Below are 20,593 nucleotides of genomic sequence, written 5' to 3' on the forward strand. Positions count from 1 at the left end.
TGTGCGCTGGTTCTGCTCCTATTCCAGTGTGAGTCAGCCCCAGGCGACCCTTTTCCCTTCTTCTCACTAAGTCCCTAGGGCCTCACTAAGTTGCTAAAGTTGATCTTGAACTTGCAATCCTCCTGGAATAGGAGGATTCCGCGGCCCTTTTCCCTCCTTCCTGCATCATCCACCCATCCCGCCTGGTTGGGGTGTTGTCCTGAGCACATCAACATGGGTGATATACCCCGACTTAGAAGGATCCCTCTGCTGACCCCGTTCCTCCCTGTCCACTCCCGTGTGCAGTGGAGCTCTATTCAGGTGTCCACTGAGGACCCCTCTTGCCCCTTCCCGGGCGCCCGCTGCACCAGGTGTTTTTCGCACACACCCCTGCTCTTCTAGCTGACGGGCCTCACTCGGGTCAAAGCCAGTCCTCATTGATGGAAGGGCTGAGCCTTACCTGACCTTCCTCTCACCAAACTTGGAACACCGCAAGCCACCTTTCACGCTTCTGGTACCCTAGTCCTCCAGCCGCCCACTGGGCTCACCCACTCAGCCTCCGACTGGTGCTCATACGTCCAGGGCTCTCAGGGGATGCTCTGGGCTGCCCATAGTGAAACCAGAGCAGGAGACCCTCTGCCTCCCTCCTCCTCCCGCTCCTGCCTCCCCCACCGTCTCCAGTTGGCCAAACCTGGCCAGACGCCAGTCAGCAGGATCCTGGAGCTGTTATTCCCAGTTCAGAGCAGGGTGGGGCAGAGAAGGCATCTTTGAGCAGAAACCTGAGGTTACCCAAAGACACTTCTGCATTCATCCCACAAGTGTTGGGAAGACCGTGAGCCATGGTGAATAGGCGCTACAGTGACAAGAAAATGTCCTCTTACACAGGCTAGAGGACAATGAACTTTATAATTACACTTTGCTCTTTGACCTAAAAGGTAAAAAGCTACAATAAGTGGGGACAGAAAAGGCAAAGGCTTTCAGCACAATGGCGCTGTTGGCCCTGTGTGTGGTGCTGAGGCAAAAGAAGCTTGTGTAAGCCACTGAGAGTCCCACTTGGAAGGCTTCTCTCTCTCCCGTTCTCTTCCAAGACCTCATGCAATTCTTAGGAGTTATATTTAGGAACATTGTACAAAATACCTTTTGATCCACATTGGCATAAGGAGAGTTGTCAAATACCACCATGTCCTTGAGATCTGTTCTGCACGTCCGTCCGGAGTCCTTGAACTGAACATCTCTGTGGGATTTGCTGAGCACCAAATGGGCATTGATTGATTGCAGACTGAAGTGCTAAGACACAAGGACAATGGTGGACTACGCAAGGTCGCTGGGGGCTGACTCAGGCAGCTTCCTCTTCGTGGGGATCATGCCTATGCCTCTCCAGTGAGACTTGAAGGTCAAAGGTAGCCGTGCACATCTGAAAATCAAGGTCACCCTTGCTGCCCATGCCAAGGGCACAGATGATATGTGCATTTATTTTCTCCTGGAGTCTTGATGAAAAGCCCTGATGATGTTCTAGAGGCCAGGCCTGGCTGTCAGCTACATGTTACCTGAGGGGACGTCATCAGTGGTCAGCCAGGAGATCAGATACACCCTCCCATGTTCGTTAGGGCCACATTGTCCTGCAGTGTAGGCACTTTGGAGCTGGTATAATTGCCAAAGTAATTTTGTTTGCTCAGGAAATGATTATGATTAATTTGCATTATTTACTCACGTACCAATGGACAGATGAGCAAGAGGTCAGAAAACGGTCAGGAGCCATATTCAGGTTATAGTGGGACTCCAAACTTCCCAGGGTCGATGGTCTGCTTACTGCATGCTAATAACCAAGTCTAGAGCTGACACACAGAGACCTTTAGTCACATTCTGCAACCTGGGGAGCCCAGACGTTCCACCCCATGGCAGGTGAGGCAGATCACTAGAACGGGCAAGCTGTGGGTCAGTGACGGAGGCAGCTGTTGGCAGAACCAACCAACGACTTCATTCCCAGCTAATGCTGTTTACGTGACTATAGCCCTTAGTCAGGAAGGGAGCTGATGGCTGGGATTACCTGCCTTTTATTTAGCAAACAGACGCTCTCCTCTGTGCCCCACTGCGTGGTTCCACGCACCCAGCTTGCTGAATCTGTTGTTCTGGAGAACTGCTGAATGTGCTTTTAGGCACAGGGCTGGCAAAGACCCAGGCTTCTCCCCAAGGGAAGAAGTGAACAGCAATTCTGACCCTTGGGAGAACATTGCTACAGAGTTTGCCCTTTCCTCCTCCCAAAGTGCATCCCGGATCTCGCCAACGGGGCTGCCTGAGGTTGACAGGCATTATGGATCAAGGGCAGCCTGAAAGGAGATGGAGGAGGGGGCCAAATTGGGTGCCCCCCCAAATCAAAATGGACCCATGAAGGGGGTGGTCAGGAGATTTGGCACCCCAGGGCAGTGTTCCACTCACCCGGGCCCCCTGCCTCTCTTCCCTCAGGGATCAACATTAGTGGCTTCATTTGCACTGGTGAGTGCCCAAGCTGAAAGGGAAGTGGAAATGGGAATGTGCCTATTGGCCTTGGTTGCCATGGTCAGGTACATGCCCCGAGCTTGGTGTCCAGTGAGTTAGCACAGCATTTACAGAGGCCCCGAGCCCACACCTTGTTGGATCATTTTTCCAAGAGTGGCATTTGGCATGGAATTGAGTCCCTGGGGTCCTGAAGGTATAAGCCATTGCTCTCACAATCCTGTGTCACTGTCTGGAAACAAGGCAGCAGAGATGTTCTGTAGCTTATCTAAGTCACCTGGGAGGCATTTACTAGAGAGTCTTCTTAGTCTTGCGTAAAGCTTTTAAAAGAGGAAGGGGCCAAATCTGTTCTGTTTTCATAAAGGGAACAGCAATGAGAACCAAGAGACACAAGTTAATGGATGCAAAGCACTTGCTAGCAACTAGGATGCAGCTTCCCTAGACCGGGAAGTGCATATGTCGTTCTCTCAGGGGGGCTAATAGACATTAGAGGAGATAATTTATATGAGCTACCCAGCATGGTGACCAAAGAGTTGCTTCCTGTCTCCTTTCCCACATGGGGACACTGCCAATGAGGAGGGGGATTCATCAGACACACACATCCATTTATAAGTCCCCAGAATCCTGCCATCGGTGACATTCCAAGGGCACAGGGCAGGTGTGGACATTGAATCCATGAGTACACCAGCGATTCTGAACCCTTCTAGGTTGTCAATGCTCTGCAGAGATGACCTGTGGCTTCCAAAATCATCTTCATTTATGTGAGATATTAATAGACAAAAGAAAAAGCAGAAGTAGGAAAAGCAGAGACAAGTAAGTTTGGAAAATTAGGTTAAGTGAAATTAAAGCGCCAGGACCCACTCCTAAGCCCTGGGTGGAGGTTTCCTTTACTCACAGTCTTAACATCCCTTGTCTTGCAGTTCCTGACTCGGTCCTAGGCCTTGGCCTTGATGCAGCAGTTTAATCATCTTCTCTGAATGAAACATTGCCCTGGTTTGGGAAGAGGTGGCGCCATCCTGATGGGCCAAGAAGTTGAGCAGAAGCCCTGAGGGCTGACAGCACTCAGCAGTGGGTGCTCCAGCTGTGCGGGTGATGCTAGTGCCCTGGAACAGCAGTCCCACAGTCACCAATTTTTGGACTGGGAAACAGGGTTAAAACAGTACTGCTCACTGGATATGCTGAAGCACGCAAAACGCCCAACAGCCTGCGCACTAACTATGGACTCACCATCAATTGCCCAGACCAACCACAATTCAAATGAGAAGTGTCTCAGCATGCCCGCTCCCCTCCACAGGAAGCCTTGTCCTGAGCCATCTCTGGTCAAAGACCTGGGGGTGTGTCTATCGTCATTATATCTTTGTTGTTTTTAATTACCGATTTATTGTGGAATGGTACTTTTGTAAAATTCCGTGAAAAAGTGAATTGCTAGAGCAATAAAATTGATGAAGTCATACAAAATATAATCCAGACAAAAGACAAGCCCTGGTTAAAAAGGCTTTAGAAATTGTTTAAAGATCACCCGCTCCTTTTCCAGATGGCAATGCTGGCACACAGTGGCAGTGGCCGTGAGGGGTGGGACTCCAGTAGTCCTCCTGGAGCAGGTGGGATGGTTCTCAGCAAGCTCTTTCTCACCCTTTCATCAATCAGAAGGTCGGGGCAGACAAGGACGGGGCAGATGAATGAGGCTCTGGCCTTGGGTGGAAATATTATGAGTGTGCCCAAAACTCAGCCAGCAATATAAAGGATATTTTAATGTAATTTTTCCTAAAAATCAAAATTTTGCCCTAAGGCAGGATCAATGAGTCAAGCAACATTGGAGCCTAAGGCAAAAGGCAAAACTCAGTAATCCTATCTTCATTTTGGTATTTTGTTCAGCACATATTTTACTGCATTATTTTGGGGAAGGTCATAGGCAAGGCCTTCAGCAATGTGGATGGCAGGGATCGTGGCATGGACAGCTAGCTGCTTGAGCACACCACATGTAGCTAGCTACTGGCTGAAATAACTATAAGCACACCCACAGGTAGGAGAAAAGGGTGTGTTTTCAGAAAGTGCCCCAGAGCAAAACAATTACAGTGTTCCCTCCAATCTGGATAGAAGACATATCATCAATTTAATAATATCTTTTGAGAAGAAAAAAAAATGTCTGTTGACCGTCCTCTGACATCACCTAAAGGAAACACTCCAATTTCAGAAATAGTAACATATGGTAACAAAACGGGGGAGCGAATGCTGTTAAAATGCAGGCAATACAGTGAAATGTTTTAATTTAAAATTCCAAGGCACTAAAACTTGGACTCCAATAAAATAAACTCAGGGAATAAACTAATTATCAATGAAGGATTGTACAAATTTATAGAAATCAATGGTTAAAAGTACACAGTATAGTAATTGCAAAAAACTGCCCCATAGAGAAAACATAGGATATGATAAGAAACATTGTATGTCCCCTCTGAGCTCTTCCCAGTGGCTCCTCCCTGACTTCCCTCCCGGTCAGCTGGCTCCCTTCCGATGGCTCCATCTTTCCTTCCAAACCCAGTTCTAATCCAATGGCATGATTTATGCCACTCCATCCCCTCCCCCCGCAAATTATCATGGAGATAGGAGTTAACATCTTAAGCTAAAGAGGGGACATTTAAATGACATCCAGGAGTGATTTTTATTGGTGAGGGTGGGCTCCCTTGGTCATTTAACTCCGACTGGCAGACGAAGGCTTCCCCTCTACTACTTCTAACCAGAAGTTAGAAGCACTCAGTGAAATAAGAAGGTCTTGCGGGGTCCCTTGAAATCCTTTAGCTTGGAGCCACCCAGGAAAAGACTCAGAAATCCCACACCGGGTGCCATGGTGGCACTTGGTGGTCCGCTCCAGACAGCTCTTTTTAGAGGGACGGTGAGCTACTAGGCTGAGCTGCTGCGGGACTCGGGGCGTCTTCCAGTCCGGCTTCACGCTGGGCTGGAGAGCAGGGGAAAGGAGACAGGTAAACCCGACCTCAACCCTAAGACCAGGGGCCCATCCACCTCAGAACTTGGGCTGGAAACCGTGAGCTTGGCCCAAACAGGGCTCCCTGGGCCTTTTTCCAAGGCACGTTCACTACCTTGCGCTAACCACGCCTCCTCCGAAGAGAAAACTGTGCGGAGGCGGCACCTGGACAGGAATTAAGGCCAACTTCTCCAGGACCTCCAAGGTGTCTCCAAAATGACCCTTGCTGCGCTCTTCCTCTGGATGGAATGCGTGCCTTACCGAGTACAGAACGACCGAGCGGATGTCTATATTCAGAAAGCTCGAGTGACATTTGGAGTCACCGCGTCCTCTATCTAAACAGGAGGGGAAGCGAACCCCGCTCTCCCCACTTCCAACCGCGGGAGCTGAGGTCGTTGGATCCCGGAGAGCACCTGGGGGCGGCGCCTCAGCCGCGGGCGGTGCCAGTTACGCAGCCCAGTGGCTCTGAAGGACTGTGGCAGCACGTGGAGCCCCCTGGCCCTGGTCTTCAGGCCCTCTCTCACCCATTTCTTCCCGCAGTCTCAGGAACTGCGTTTTCCGCGACGCGGGAGCGTGCGCTTTACCGCGGATCCACTGCACAAATCCTGATGAAGCACAATTGAGCGGGTGGGTGGGTGGATGGGGGAGAGAAGCCTGCACTCACCCAGAGACCCAGACCGCTCTCCTGGTGGATTGGGGTCCAAACGCCAAATGGGCGGTTTTCCGTGAAGCCTGTGCTGGTCAACGTGCAGCCCACCGAAAACCGGGGGTTCCCATGGCTGCCGGGTCCGCAGCCGGGACGAGACGCGTGTGCGTGTGTGTGTTTCAGGGGGTCATGCCTAAACAGAGACGCTGGGAGACGCGATGGATCCGGAATCAGCTCGGAGAAAGTCCCAGCGGCCTCGGCCACGGGGGACAGCGAGCGGCGACCCGGGGACGACGGGGAGTGGGGCAGTGGCGCCGCACGCCGCGCACTTCCTGTTCAACACGCGCCGCCTTCCACCGCCCAGCGCTCCTCGAGCCTGCGCCGATGCCGGGCCCGGCTCCTCACTGTCCCTCTCAGTCCCCGGGGACCGCGGCGCGGCTGTGGGCGGGGTGGAGTGGGGTGGGCGCCCTGCCCTCCCAGCTCAGCCGGGCTCCGGGCGCGCCCTCGGGCCCGCAGGCCTGCGAGTCGCCTGAAGTTCTGCCTGCAGCCACGCAGTAGCCCAATTGCAAAGAGCCTTCGCCTTTGCACCTCCTCTTCCCCTCCTGCCCTCCCTCTGGCCCAGAGAGGGGGACGGCCCTGATTCCAGGCTCCAGGCTGCTTTATTCTGTGGCCGAGGGTTAAGTATATATGTACAAACTCTCTGGCTCTCGCCACGGTCTCCACCTAGGCACAGGCACAGGAGCGCTGTTTTCAAATTATTGTGTGTTTTTTTTTTTTTTTTTTTAATAGCACCTGCCTTTTAGATTACCTCTGGGAATCTGGGGGAGGAGCCAAGAGGGTGGAAAATGTTGCTTCGCTTTGCAAAAGGAAGAAAACTTTGTCACCCAGCAGGAGACCTCTGCCACGCGTAACCGAACCAGCACGGGCTCTGGCTCTGGCTCTGACTCTGCACCCGATGATTCCGTAGGAAAGAGCACGTTCCAACTCGGCGCTCCCCCGGCGACCGCCATCCGCTCCGGTGGCGCGGCGCGAGTTACCTGCTCCACCCGCCCTCCCCGCGGAAGTCCCCACGAGGTGTCTTCAGGGTGGAAGGACAGTCATAAAGAGCGCGCGGCTCCAGTCCAACGGCAGCGGCCGGGGGAGACGGGAGGGGGCAGAACCCCGGGGACGAGTCACCGGAATTAACTTCTGGTTAAAGTTATGGGAAGCGCGGCCATGGACACCAAGAAGAAGAAAGAGGCTTCCAGCCCCGGCGGGAGCGGCGGCAAGAAAAACCCCAGCCAGAAGCGGCGTTCGCTGCGAGTGCACATTCCGGTGAGTCCCAGCCCTCCAGCGCTCCAGACCCCGGCGCCGAGGCGGTTAACGCGGGACGCCCCGCGCGCGCCGTGCGTGCCCCTCCTGTCACTTCTGCAGCTGGGGGGAAGGGTGGAGGGGCAGGGCCCGACTAGGCTGCAGAGGCGAGGTTGGCTCTCGCTCGCCACCCGTGTGTGGCCCGGACACTGGGACCGTCCGGAGCGGGGGCGGCTGCAGAGGAGTGGGGGCGCGGGGCGCGGCTGGTGGCCGGCTGGGCGTAGCCCTGGATCCAGCCGGGTGCGGGTGGGGGGGGCGGTGCATCGTGTTGTTTTGCTGAAAAAGGACGGTGTGGACTGCGCTCCGCGGGGGTGGAGCTGCGCGAAGGGGAGGGGCGGTGGGTGGGGACAGTGGCGTGGGTGGCTGTGTAACTGCGCCCCCCAATATCTCTCTCTCCTCACGAATTTTCTTCGGGGCGCTTCTGGGCGCGGGGCGGGGGCTTCTCTGCAGCCCTTCTCCTCGCATGCCCTTCTGGGAGTGTAGTTTGGTCGTGCGTGGTATATGGGGGTTCGGGGCTACCTAATCTGTGCAGGGCTGCCGCGAACTTCAGCCCCCGCCACGCCACGCCGGCGACCTGGACTGGACTTTGGCGACACCGATCGATCGGTCTGCAGATCGACCTTGTCCAGCCAAGGGGAAGCGACGGGTAGGGTCGTGCGCCCACCCGAGATCCCGTCTGCCTGCCCAGGTAGCGCCAGACCTTTGTCCTGGCCTCCCCATTAGTGGGGTCGTGTCGTGGGAGGTGAACCCGGGCCCTTACTTTTACCCGAAGGGAACCCCCAACTGGGTCACACCCTCCGCCAATACCAACCAAGTGAAAGTCGGCACACCACCCGCAGGCGCGCGCGCGCACACACACACACACACACACACACGTGCTAACACACACCCAGACACATGCCAGACACAGACAGAGGGTTCCATAAAGAATATTTTGTTCCCTTCCTGCGTGGCGGGTTTTGGGCAGGGTGGCAGTGTGCAGTGAGTTCAACCCTCCTCCCAGTGCTGCCTGGACACCTAGTCAAGCTAATCCTTCTTGACAGCCACAGGCGGAGCTGACTGGCCACTCACTCTTCACTGGGAACAGCACTAGACTTTTGCTCCTGTGTCCGCAGAGCCCTTCCTTCCAGACTCTCCCCCAAGATCCTTATGCTTAAACTTTCCCTCCTGGAGTGAATAGCACCTGGTGAGGAAGGTGAGGGCCAGGGGCTCCAAGCCTGCAGCATATAATGGGTACCTATGAGCAGACTGAAGCTGGGCATCCTGACAGTGGAGGGGAGCGCACCCAGGGAGCAGATGACTGGACACCCCCACCCCTGCTGTGTGGCCATCATGGTGGTGACCCAAATATGCAGAAACAAAGGCTTTATTTGAAAAAGACATTTAAAACCCAAATTTGTAAATTGAAAGACATTCCTGCTAAACAGTGATCACTTGGGTCAACCATTTCACCATTCCATTTGCCCTGTTTGACAGATGGAGAAAATAATGCCTGTTTTTCCTGTAGAAATAATATAATTCATGCAAAAGTCTTTACCATGTCAAGTGCATGTATGACTATTCCATTCATGTCTAATTTAAAAATGAGGAGGGGTGGGGGAGACAAGAACTTGACATTGTCCAGTGGACAAGCCATATTGTATTGAGGTCAAGTGGAAAGCCGGTCTGCAATGCATGTATAAGCTTGTGTGTGTGTGTGTGTGCGCTCACGCACGCACGTGCATGTGCCTGCATACTTCGGAGGCAATGTCAATGGGAGTGTAGGATGAAATCCAGAACCAGTTTAAGGGACTAGAAATCATAGACAGTGACTTGAAAAGCCAACCCATGCTGGGGTTGGGGCACCTGACCGTCCTTTTCACTGCTAGTGGTGATTCTGGCAGTGTTTTGCCACAGTCTTAGTTTCATCCAGTTGTTAACGAGTCTAACCATATGCCCACTACTCTCCTTGTAATGAGACAGGACCAAAGGACGGGGCTCTGACTCAGTCCTCACAGAGCTCGTGCTGGTGGGACCTCAGGGTCCCTTCGTATACCAGCTAGTAACGACCTGTTGGTCACTGTGGTAGGAGAGCTAAGAATCAGTCTGTCTGGGAAAGTCAGTATTTCAGACATACCAGCGAGCACTCCCAGGTCGTGAGATGACCAGTGCAGACAATGGCTGCTGGTAGAGGAGAGAGGAAGGAGAGACGCTGTGCTGACGTGTGTGTCGAAAGACTTCAGGCCCAGAGGGAGAGATGGCCTCTTCCAGATACAGTGAAAAGCTGTGTCTCAAGGAGGACAGGGCTTGAGGTTCAGGGTCCTAGGGAATGGATGGAGACCAGAATAGACAGGACCTTGAAAAGAGGTTGCCAGATTTTGTTACTACAAATACAAGATGCCCAGTTAAATTTGGATTTCAGATAAACTCGCAGTGTTTTAGATACATGCCTACTAGAGGTGACCCGTCATTTGTGTGGACTGGGTGACCTGTATCTCACCAGGCAACCCTGCCTTGAAGACCAGGCCAAGGGAGCGAGGAGATCCTCTTAAGACATGGAGAAGTGACAGTGAGCACTGTCAACGCCTTGTACCTTCCCTGGTGACCTGTCCCAAAGTTCCCTGCAGCTGAGATAGGGCAGCTGCCTGCTCGTGCCTTTGTCTCTGCCTGAAGGACTCCAGGCAGCGCAGTGGGCTCAGCCGGTGCTGGGACACCTGCAAGGGCTAGGGTAATGTCCTGAGGGAGGAGGGTGTCGTTGGAGGACAGTAGCCCAGTTCCCCTCTTCCTGGTGGGGACAGTTCTGACGTGGGTTCTGCAGGGTGTTCTGGGGGTCCCTGGCAGGGCTGAGCCCCCACTGCACCCTCCTCGGCTTTCTGGCTCCCTGCCTCTCCCCCCACTCACTCAGTTGGGCTGAGCTAAACTGCCGCACCTGCTCTTGTCTGGTGTTATTTTGGAAGGATCCAACCTAAGAAGCAGCTAAAAGGCGATGAGAGGGAGGCTGGGAACGTGTGCAGAGCAGAGCGAGGGGTGAGTTGCCTACTCAGGGAAGCCCACCTGAAGCTCTGGCCACCCCCAGGGGTGAGGGTCCAGGGCCCCACAGTGAGGTCAGAGAAGAACAAGGAAGGGCAGGTGGAGATGCCAGAGGCAGATGGGGGAAAGGGAACTGGAGATGGAGCTGGCGTTCATGGAGCAGGACGGGTTCCTGGGGGAGTTCAGGCACAACTGCAGCTTGGTGCTGAGGGCAGCAAGTCCATGGGCAGATCACTTCCACCTCCTCAAGACCAGGGTCAGATGGGGGTGGTGTCTCCGAAGTGCCATTTCCAGGGCAATTTTCAATTCCAAGGAGTTTCTCCTAAAAGACATCAAGGTTCTGGGGGCCCTGTGAGCCTAGTCATTTAGTGGTGACAAATGGCATTTGTGGTGACAAGGCCTCCTGGGGCCTCTAGTATCCAAGCAACCTGTCTTATCCTTCAAGTGGATGAGCACCTTTTAGGACCTCAGTTTCCACCCTCACATCTGGTGCCCAGCAGAATCGAGGCTCACTGTGTTGGGGAATCACTGCAAACTTCGCCCTTGGGCCCTTTAGCCTGCTCCCTTGCTGCCAGGGCCCCTGCTGTGCCTTGAGGTCCTGGGGAAGAAGAATCCATTTCATGGGACACCCCAGTGTCTGTGGGTTGTTGCCGGTAAGAGAAACCTATAATTACTAAATAATTTGTTAAGTTCAATTAGATTGGTGGCTAGATATTCAGGAAGAGAAAGTAGCTCTTGGGTCTAAGAATGTCACCTTGCCTGACATTAGCCTCTTTCTCAGCCATCTCGATCACCTTCATGGTCTACCTTCTTTGGGTCTTGCCAGGGGCAGGGAGGATTCACAGAAGAGGGCAGCTGGCACAGGTTCCAGTCTGGGGGTGCACTGGGCCCGTAAAGGAGCAAATGGGCACAGTGGCTGGAGCTGTGGCCCCTGGTGCCTGCAGGAGGAACAGTGAGGACCGTAGGGGTGGCTTCACAAAGTGTCTCACTGGAGATGAAGCCCTGCATACGCTCTGCCTGCACTCTGGGAGCAAGTGTGTTCTTTCTCCTTTTTTTCTGTGCCAGAAAAAGCAGTTTCCCTGTGAAAGCTGCAAGCCATGCGTCCCCCAGGATTACCTCGATCCGTGACTCTTGGCTGGCACATTGTGGTCTTTGGGACTGTTTACAAGTCAATGACAGGGCAGGTGGCCAAGGGGAAGGAGGGGCTTCAGAGAGAAGAACCCAAAGCAGAGCCTGTGGGAACACTGCTGAGTAGGGCATTAGTGACAGACTGCACATGTCCCCAGCTCTCATGGTACAGGAGCTCCAGAAACCCTTCATAGTCACGCGAGTCAGACTAACAATAGAGCCAGGAGCTGGTCACAGAAGGTTGTGGAGACATAACTGGGCTCTGGAGGGTCTGCTGCTCCTTGTGCCTCCACCTGCCCTGTGGCCGCAGCACCCTCTATGTCTGCAGTGGGCCTACCCCACACTGTGTTCAGCCCCCAGGACAGGAGGACCGGATGTCAGTAGGCTCTCTGTCACTCACCAATGAAACGGCCTGCACTGGTGTCTCGGGGAAAGAGGGTGCTGTGTGGCACAATGGTGGTGTCAGCTTTGACCATACTCTTGACCTTGGTTAATTTGTACAACTTATTAGCTGGGTTAGGGTTGAGGGCAGTGTTTTTCAAAGTGTGGTTCTTGGACCAGCTGAAGTAGAATCACTGGGTATTTGTTTAAAATGCAAAATCCTAGGTCTCAGCCCAGACCTACTAAATCAGAATTTCTGAGGCTGAAACCTGTGAGTCTGCATATTTATTATGTTCTCCGGGTGATTGTTATCCTACTGGGATTTAAAAACAGTTGCCTTCCAGCTTAGTGTATTACTGATCTGTTTTTTTCTGTCCCCATGGTTAGTACTTCTATCTGCCTACCTATCATCTGTCTGTCTAAATGTCCACCTAAAATCTCTCCACCTTCTGTCAATCATTTTGCACTATTCTCAACTGAGCCTTTCAGTGGCTTGGTGCACCATAAACTCTTTATAGGGCCCAGAGTATGATATTGTACAGTTCATTAGTGCAGCCACTTGGTGATGGAGCTCCCAGAACTCTCCTGTGGCTTCCGGGTTGATAAATGAAGCCTAAATGCAGCTCCATAGTGCCCTGACTGTGAGATGGCTGAGCACGGGCAGAACATGCTGGCTGAGTGCCAGCAGGGCACGGTGCAGAGCTGCACCTGAGGAAGGAGTGGGCAGCTGGAGAATGGACCCATGGCTCCCCTTGCTCCAAGGCTGTTCCATACCAAGCAAGCGCCGGCAGCCCTGGTGCAGCATTCATGGCTGGAGTGCAGAGCACACCCACAGACTGCAGAGCCCAGAGGAGAATTCCCTCCTCGTACCCGCTTATGCCCACGTTAAGATGGTCCTCTCGTCTTTACATGGTGGGTGGCTGGACGGCCAGGCTGGAAGTGAAGTGTGCACCTTGACTCTGGTGCAGCTCTGCAGTGCGGTTCCCGCTCAGTCCTAGTATCGTTGGTGGGAGGTTTCTAGGTCCTTACAGGAATGAGGCTCTGCTTCTTCAGAGCAGCCACATGACCAACGCAGATCCTCAAGCCCTGGTCATCATTACCAGGAGGACATCCTGGTACCGAGTTAGCTGGTGGTGACTGACACAGCTGGTATGTCTTGCTCTACAGGCCATCAAGTCCTCAGGGTTGCACTGGTATTCCTCCTGCCTATTTCCTTTGAACCGACCTCCTCCAGTAAACGCAGAAAGCCTGATTATTATCCGTCTCCACTGGGGCTGGTGACTCTGACTGTGGTGACAGCCATCGCTGACCACACACTGGCTGTCTGACTAGCCCCACACTGACTGAAGAAATTATGTGGAAGCACCTTGCCTTTGCTGAAACCTCTTCATCTGCTTAGACTTCATTCATGTTAAATATTAAATCCGTGTGTGCCCTTTAAAACTCCAGCTAAATAAACATGTTGGGAAATGGCGTGGATTCTTGACTTGGTTTTCTCTTACTTTTTCCCGTCTTCCCATTCTCACTTGTTCTGCTCACTGCCAGGGACTCTTGGCTCCTGGGCATCTTTTTGCTGGGATGGAGCTCCAGGCACTTGGGGGGCTGGGAGAGAATCCCGCCCTCAGGCTCCCCATGCGTCGGTCCCTTCTCCTCTGCCCATCCTCCCTTCAACCCAGGGTGTGAGCAGTGATCAGGACCACCCCTAAAATACCAGTTGTTTCCCATCCCCCTTCAGAGTGGGGGAGCCACCCATAACCCCTAAACTTTGTCAACACCCTTTAAAACGTGGAACAAGTGGAGGCCGATAAAGTGCTGAGGCATCAAATTGAAGGAGTCCTTCTTTCTCTTGGTCAGTCAATCATGACCTTGCTCTAAGATGAGTGGAGGGGCCACGTGAGACAGAAGCTTGATCACAGGGAATTCTTATAAGAATTGTGCAGCGTGTGTGGCCAGACAAGAGGATGTGGTTAAAGATTAGCTGCGTCCTCCCGGTGCAGTGGGAGCTGTACCCTGGGGTGGACTCTATTTCAGTCCTGCCTTGGAATGGTTAAGCAAACTGCACCTGCCTCTTTCTTCTACTACCTACTTGAAAATAATTAAATCTCCAACCTTTATATCCTGTTGACAGGAAGCCACAGACCAATAGGATACTGGACAGGCTTTGGGGCTTCTGCAGGGCCTCTGTGAGTTGGGTGCTCCGCTGAGCAGTGAGGTTGCTGATGAATGTCCACCAGAGCCAATTCGCTCCCCATAACCCCAGGCTTCCAGCCCCCATCCACGCTCAGTGTGGAAAGCCCTGATGCTTCTCAGGGGGACCCAGCAGGGAGATAGTGCAGTAGAGACCCCCTTGTGCAGGGGAGGGGAAGAGGAAGGATGCCATAGAGCCAGGGGTGAATGTGAGAACGGGGAATGGACTGCTCAGTCTGCAGTGGAGAAATGGAGAACAGGGGGTTGCTAAGGCCAGGCTTGCAGTGAGGCAGATGATGGCCAGGACTGGAAACCAGTGGTTTGTCTGCCTGTGTCCCGGGTCCTGTGCCATGTGTTGAGGACGTGGAGATGTACGGTGCTGTAGGCTGAATCGTGTTCTCCTGAAACACTCTGCTAGAGTCCTAACCCAGTACCTGTGAAGGGGACCTGCTGTGAAACAGGATGAGATCATCAGGGGCTTCTAATTCTAAATGATTGGGGATCTTATAAGGAGAGGAAATTTGAGCACAGAAACAGAGCCTCAAGCCAAGGAACATGGGACCTCCGGAAGGTGGGGGAGGCCAGGAAGGGTCCTCCTCTGAGGTGTCAGAGGGAGCAAGGTCATGCCAGTACCTTGATCTTGGCCTCTGGCCTCTAGAACTGTGACAGGATAAGTTTCCCTTCTTAAAAGCCACCTAGTTTGCAGTGCTGTGTTATGGCAGCTCCAGGAACCTACTGCAACGGTGTCCCTGTCCCCAAAGCACAATCAGGGCAGCAATCAAAAAGCCAGCATCTCTGTTCTGGTAGAGCCATGTGAGCAGATGTGGGGACCAGAGGGAGGCTCTTGTTGCCTCTCAGTCTGCAGTTCTTTGGCTGCATCTTCTCCAAGCTCCGAGTCTTTCCTGGCCTGGATTCCCTGCTCCTCCCTGCTGGAAGCCCCAGTGTGGTGGGGCTGGGAGAAAATGGAGCATGTGAGGAAGGTTGTGTGGCAGTTCTGGGACTCAGCCAGAGCACCTCCTCGTGGCCCTGCTGTGTGCCCACTGAGACTCACTCACATCCTGGGCTGGGGGTGCAGGGTGGGGAGAGGCAGCACCATCTCCTCTGAGCTTCTGCTAGATGGACAGACAGGTGTCTGTTTGGTTCTCGGTGGGGGGTGGGGGCGGGGAGGGGAGGGCTTCTTCCTGGTTCCACCTGCTCACAGCATCAGCCACACGCACAGCCTCTGGGTCATAAGCTGGAAGCTAGCATCACCCTGGCCCATCCTCGTCTACATTGTGTTGTCTGCGAGCACCCCAGCCATCTTTCTTCCTCTGTGCAACTCAGGCACTGCTTGGTGGGGGTCTGTTTGCTGCGGTGATGGCAGGTCAGTGTTGCTGATGATGAGATACCGGCGGGGCACTGCCGTCAACCTGATTTAGCTAACGTTGATGGACCACTTGTGATGTGCCAGATGTGAGCTTTTATGTAAGCTGTCTCTCCTTATCTCCGAATGATCCTGTGAAGTGTTATTAGGGCTGCTATTCATCTTGTTATCCTTGGAATAGAAAAGAAGCCCTGGTCATCTATGGCTCGCTGTCATTCTAGCCCAAGCTGCTAGGAAAATCTCTTCAGTGTCTCAGCTGGGTTCTAGTGGCTCCCCCCCCCCCCAGTCCTGGCCTTGAAACCCTGTGGGCTGTCCAGGCCCCCTTGGGGCAGAAAACAAGGATGGGCAGGTCAGGACACAGCCACCATGGTGGACGGGAGAGGCAGAACATTTCAGAGTGCCAGCTGCCTTCACACTGCTGGGCTTGGGGGCTCCCTACCCTTTATATGGTCCCTTTTTAGGTGGTCTCTGAAGGTTACTCTTTATCTTTCTCATTATAAAAAAAAAAAAAAAAAAAAAAAAAAAACCAGCCCCACAAAACCTACCTTCCATACTTCATACTTTCATGGTGCAACTCTCTAGGGATTCTTTCCCAAATTTTGTTTTTTAAATAACATTAAATAAATAACATTGGAATAAATACTAAACCAGGAATTGGGAAATCCTGGCTGGTTCTTCTGTCGGGTAGCTGGGGACTGAGCCTCACTGCATTTGCTGCAAATCTGTCATGTGCCTGTGTGTTGCAAGGCATGGGGGCACCACTGGCACCACAGCTGCACAGCCCGCCCTCTATTCAAGGGTATCCTCGGACACCTGTCACTTGATCTGTAGCTTTCAAAACACCAAACCCATAGAGGCTTGAAACAACAAACTTCCATTATTTCTCACAATTCTCTTGGTCCCCTGGGATGTTCTTGTGATCTGAGCTGATCTCTGTAGTCAGTTGGCAGCTCGACTGGGCACGGAGTCCAGGGTGGCCTTGCTCATGTGTCTACGCATTGCCCACTTGGCTCCACATTGGCTGGGCACAGGGGACAACCTGGGATTGTGTCCAGCAGGCCGTCCAGGCAGCAGCGAGAGAGTAAGGCCGAAATCCCAGGGCTTCACAAGCACCTTGGCCACGGAAAATGGTCACGGCTGAGATTTAGGAGATGGAGCAACGGACTCTGACTCTGGGTGTGAAGAGCTGCAGGCCACAGTGGGAGGTCACGTACCCAGGGACGGGAGGGGCTTGTGTGAGGTGGTCCAGTTATCAGACCTCTCGAGGAGGTCTGCCTACCTATGTCAGGCATCAGTCTGTTGTATAACCAGTATAATCAAAGAATGTCATCGAACTACATACCACTTAAATCATGTGCCTTTGTACTAGGCACAATGTATAATACATAGACATTAAAAAGAGGGTTGGAGTCCAAGGTCTCCATTTGATCTCAGTGCCTCCACTGTGTGGAAATGGCGCTTTGCCCTGGGGGTAGGTGGCTTCCAGGTGCGAGAGGGCAGGAGAGGCATGCAAGGTTGGGGCCAGGTCTTTCCACAGCTGGGCATTTGATAGCATCCATTTCCCCCTGGAGGAGGAGTGAGTGCCAGAGGAGGTATTTTGCCCCTGGAAGAAGCCAGTGTCAGGAGGACAGAGAGGTTTCTTTTCTCTCACCACTCTGCTCGCGAAGGTATTTTGAGATTTCTGGAATGACCTGGGGCACAGGTAACAGAATCTCCTCAGTTCCCTGGCAGGGACATGCCCAGCAGTGATACCTAACAGGACTGATGAACTCAGCAGGTAGCTTTCGGCCGGGCTGCCAGGGGGGAAGTTGGCCCAGAGGATGTGTGGTGGCCTCTGGGAGCCAGAAAGAATGGGAGCTGTATCCTGAAGCGCTGGACAACCCACCAAGGTCACCCGATGGGCTAGTGGCAGGTTGGGTTTTTCTACTCAAGCAACATTGGGAAGGGAAGAAATTCTTTCAGGGCTGCAGGCGAGGGCCACGCTGCTTGGGCCGTGGTTCTGCCAGAGGCACCTGCTCCTCTAGTTAGAGGTCAGAAAATGGTCTCAGAACAGCTCTGTTTATTGCTGACTCAAAACAAGCATTGTGGGCAGAGAGAGTGCAGACCTGGGCTCCAGTCTTAACCCGCCACCAGCCCGTGCACCCTCGGCCCACCTCTCCTCTCTCCTCTGTAGTCATGTTAGCACATGTTTTCAGGAGAGCCTCAGAGCAAAGCTCTGCAGGCTTGGCATACAGGCGCGGAGTTTACCACTCTAGCTAGCAAGACACAACGTGACGTCAGGTGGACATTTGGTTCTGTTCTTTGTTAAGTGGTGACCTCCCCTAAACCTTTGTCACCTTCACCTTCAATCATCCCGATGATTCTGTGCCTCCACTTTGGTCCTCGGTGGTGGGGGAGGGAGAGCGACCTGAGCAGAGGGGTCGCTGAACTTTGAAGCAGTCATCACAGAGGCCTCAGCGGCACCCTGGAACCTTCTGGAACTGGGATGGCCCTTCAGAGTTGCCCGCGTTGGGGCCAGGAGACCAGGCTTTTGCAGTCACTGTCCCTGGGAAGGGATGTGGGCTTGGGAGAGGCAGTCCCTTCTGTGGAGAGCAGACTCAGCCAGGGTTCCGGCTGAGTGTCAGCACCCGACTCCTCCTGGACCTGGAGGCCCCGGGCCACGCAGCAGCACCCACTCCCCACTTCCCTTTCTGCATCTTCTCCTCTTTCTTCTGATGTCCCCCAGTCTCCTTCACTAGACCACAAGCTCCCTATGGAGGTGTGCCTCAGTGCCTGGTCCTGTCTCAGCCCCTGGAAGCCACCTCCCTCCCACGCAGGCAGCCCTGACCTGGCTGGTGTTGGAGGTGGTGAGGAGACTCAGAAGCCACGCAGACCCGGTGGGGAGAGCAGAACATAGACTACTTCTTAAAAAGCATTTTATTAGTTGTTGGTGGCCCTTTGTTTATTTTAATGCGGTGCTGAGAATTGAACCCAGTGCTTCACACATGCTAGGCAAGCGCTCTACCACTGAGCCCCAGCCCCAGAACATAGACTGTCTTGAGAATCAAAATGCTTAGTCTACCTGAGGAGCTAATTTCAGAAACTTTGGGGGATTTGATTATTTTCGAACCTTATGGGAGCCACATATTGAAAAGAGAAAAAATTTAGACAAATCGCATCTAGTGGGCTCAATCGAGGACAAATCTTAGGAACCTTGTTGTGTCCATTGCTCTTTTTCCCCTTCCTCTATCTGGGAAAGTTATTCGGGCCTTTTGCTCCAGCTAATTGGCCAGAAACAGCACCACCAATCTGCCTGGAGGCACTTGGATGGCACAGTAGTCTCCTGACTGGACAAGCACGGAGGGAGGGGACAATCTGCCAAGGGCCAGGTGCCAGCCCCTTGCACGTCACTACCCCCAGGAACCTCTGTAGGAGGTGCCGTCAGAGGCAGGAGCACCCACCTGCTGAGGGACGGAACTAGCCTGGCTGTCATTCATACTGGATCCTCAGGGACAGCATCCTGTGTGTGAGCAGGCGTGTGAGCTGGCTCCATCTGCTGTGCAGAAGGTGGCTGGGGTGGAGGGAGCACATATTTGGGTGTCAGAGTCATGGTTGCAACCCTAGTGTCACAGTTGGTTCCCGTGTCACCCAGGCGGCTTGCTGACCCACTCTTGGAGTCTCTGTTTCCTCACCTGTAAAATGTGGATAATAATCCTGCTCACAGGACTTGGGGAGTGTGGTTAGATCCCTGGGGTGAAGAGTCAGACATCTGTGCTCTCCTTCTGGAGAGCAGCCCCTGGAGGATGCTGTAAGAATGCAGCTGAGGCCACCTGTCCTGACCTAGATTTCTGGAGCGGCCTCAAGTTAAGGTAGTTTTGTTCTTTTTCAGTGATTCTTCACTCGCATACTTCTCATGTGAATTTGTTTTTAATCCCTCCTAAGGCTTTGGCTAAATTCATTTGCAAGTGGATTTAGCAGGGCTCTCTACTTGCAGTGAGATGGGACAAAGACCCAGGGCCCAGAGTGAGCCAGTGTGAGCCCTGTGGGTTGAAGATGTTGAGCCCTGGCCTGGAAGTGCACCAGGTGGGTCCACGAATCTAACCTGGCCGGCCCCACCTGGGAGCTGAGGGCAGTCCTCCCTTGGTACCTGGGGACTGGTTTCAGGACTGCCTGTGGATATCAAGCTCCTGGGATGCTGAAGGGGCAGCACTTGCATATAACCTGTGCAATCCTCCCGCCTGCTTCTTTTCCGTTTGTGCTGGTGTTTATTTTTTGACTTTGGCAGTGCTTTTCCTCCTGTATAAATCATCTCCAGATTATTTAAAATATCTAGCACAATGTAAATGCCATGCACATATTTGTTGTGTGGTACTCTTTAGTGGATGATCACAACACAATCTGTACATGTTCAGATTTTTTTTTTCCCCCAAATGTTTTTGATCTTTAGTTGGTAGAGTCTGCAGGTGTGGACCTCACGGATGTGGAGGCTGCCTGGACTGTGACTTTGGGGCCCCTGGGGCCTCTCCTGCGACTACCCCAGATACCACGTGACTAACAAAACCCAGTGGGGTCACCGTGCAGGAAAGAGTGGGCAGGGATGAGAGAGTCGCACACTGGTGGTTGGGGTGTCCCCAGAAGGCAGTGAGCAGCATTCTTGGGAGTCAATTTATGGCGTGAATGGGGTCTAGTTCTCATCCCCTTGGGGCATTTGCTACCTAACAGATGAAAATCTCTCCTATGAGGCTTTTGGGACCTCTAGTTTGCAGGTGGGCCAGGGTTGGGGAGGGGCCCCGCTCCGCCCTGTGTCTCCTGGTTCACTCCCCGTGTGAGAGAGAACAAGTTCCCCTCCTCTCGGAGCCCTGAGCCCTGCACCTCCCAGGGCCCGCTGGCTCAGGAGTAGACCAGAACACCCTGGGGTGAGTGAAAGGGGAGGGTGACAGATGGGGGAGGGGGAGGGGAGCCGCAGGGGGCCCTGTGGGAATGGGAGGAGGAAGGCAGCTGCTGCGTTCCTCTTCTCTCTGTCCAGCAGGGTTTTGTTCTCTTCAGAGAGCAGGTCATGCCCTGTCTGTGCTGCAGGCCCCCAGGAGAGGCCACAGGG

General features: G+C 53.4%; 1 protein-coding gene and 1 long non-coding RNA gene across 14 annotated transcripts in view; one reads left to right on the forward strand and one right to left on the reverse strand.

Annotated features, from left to right (window-relative positions):
* Window positions 1-866: 866 nt before the first annotated feature.
* LOC143379290 (uncharacterized) lies at window positions 867-7,409 on the reverse strand. Of its 5 annotated transcripts, none has more exons than XR_013088459.2 (3): window positions 5,568-7,409; window positions 3,368-3,575; window positions 867-2,485 (listed from the first exon to the last, which is right to left on the reverse strand). It is a non-coding gene; the product is annotated as an uncharacterized LOC143379290 (long non-coding RNA). The 5 variants fall into 5 exon arrangements; XR_013088458.2 differs by having other exon boundaries at window positions 867-1,814; window positions 2,416-3,575; XR_013088462.2 differs by having other exon boundaries at window positions 867-1,526; window positions 1,695-3,575.
* The window catches only part of Prkag2 (protein kinase AMP-activated non-catalytic subunit gamma 2), a 259,423-nt gene continuing 244,448 nt past the window's right edge, over window positions 5,619-20,593 (forward strand). For 2 of the 9 annotated variants that reach the window (XM_076831761.2, XM_076831737.2), the window contains exons 1-3: window positions 5,629-6,079; window positions 6,282-7,412; window positions 7,981-8,136. In XM_076831761.2, coding sequence (XP_076687876.2) covers window positions 7,299-7,412; window positions 7,981-8,136 — 270 coding nt within the window. In that variant the 5' untranslated portion in view covers window positions 5,629-6,079; window positions 6,282-7,298. Of the gene's footprint in view, window positions 7,413-7,980; window positions 8,137-20,593 lie in introns of all 9 variants that reach the window. The other 7 variants (XM_076831745.2, XM_076831752.2, XM_076831769.2 and 4 more) reach the window with 6 other exon arrangements.

This window comes from Callospermophilus lateralis, chromosome 1 (genome assembly GCF_048772815.1).
Source record: "Callospermophilus lateralis isolate mCalLat2 chromosome 1, mCalLat2.hap1, whole genome shotgun sequence".
Classification (NCBI taxonomy): domain Eukaryota; kingdom Metazoa; phylum Chordata; class Mammalia; order Rodentia; family Sciuridae; genus Callospermophilus; species Callospermophilus lateralis.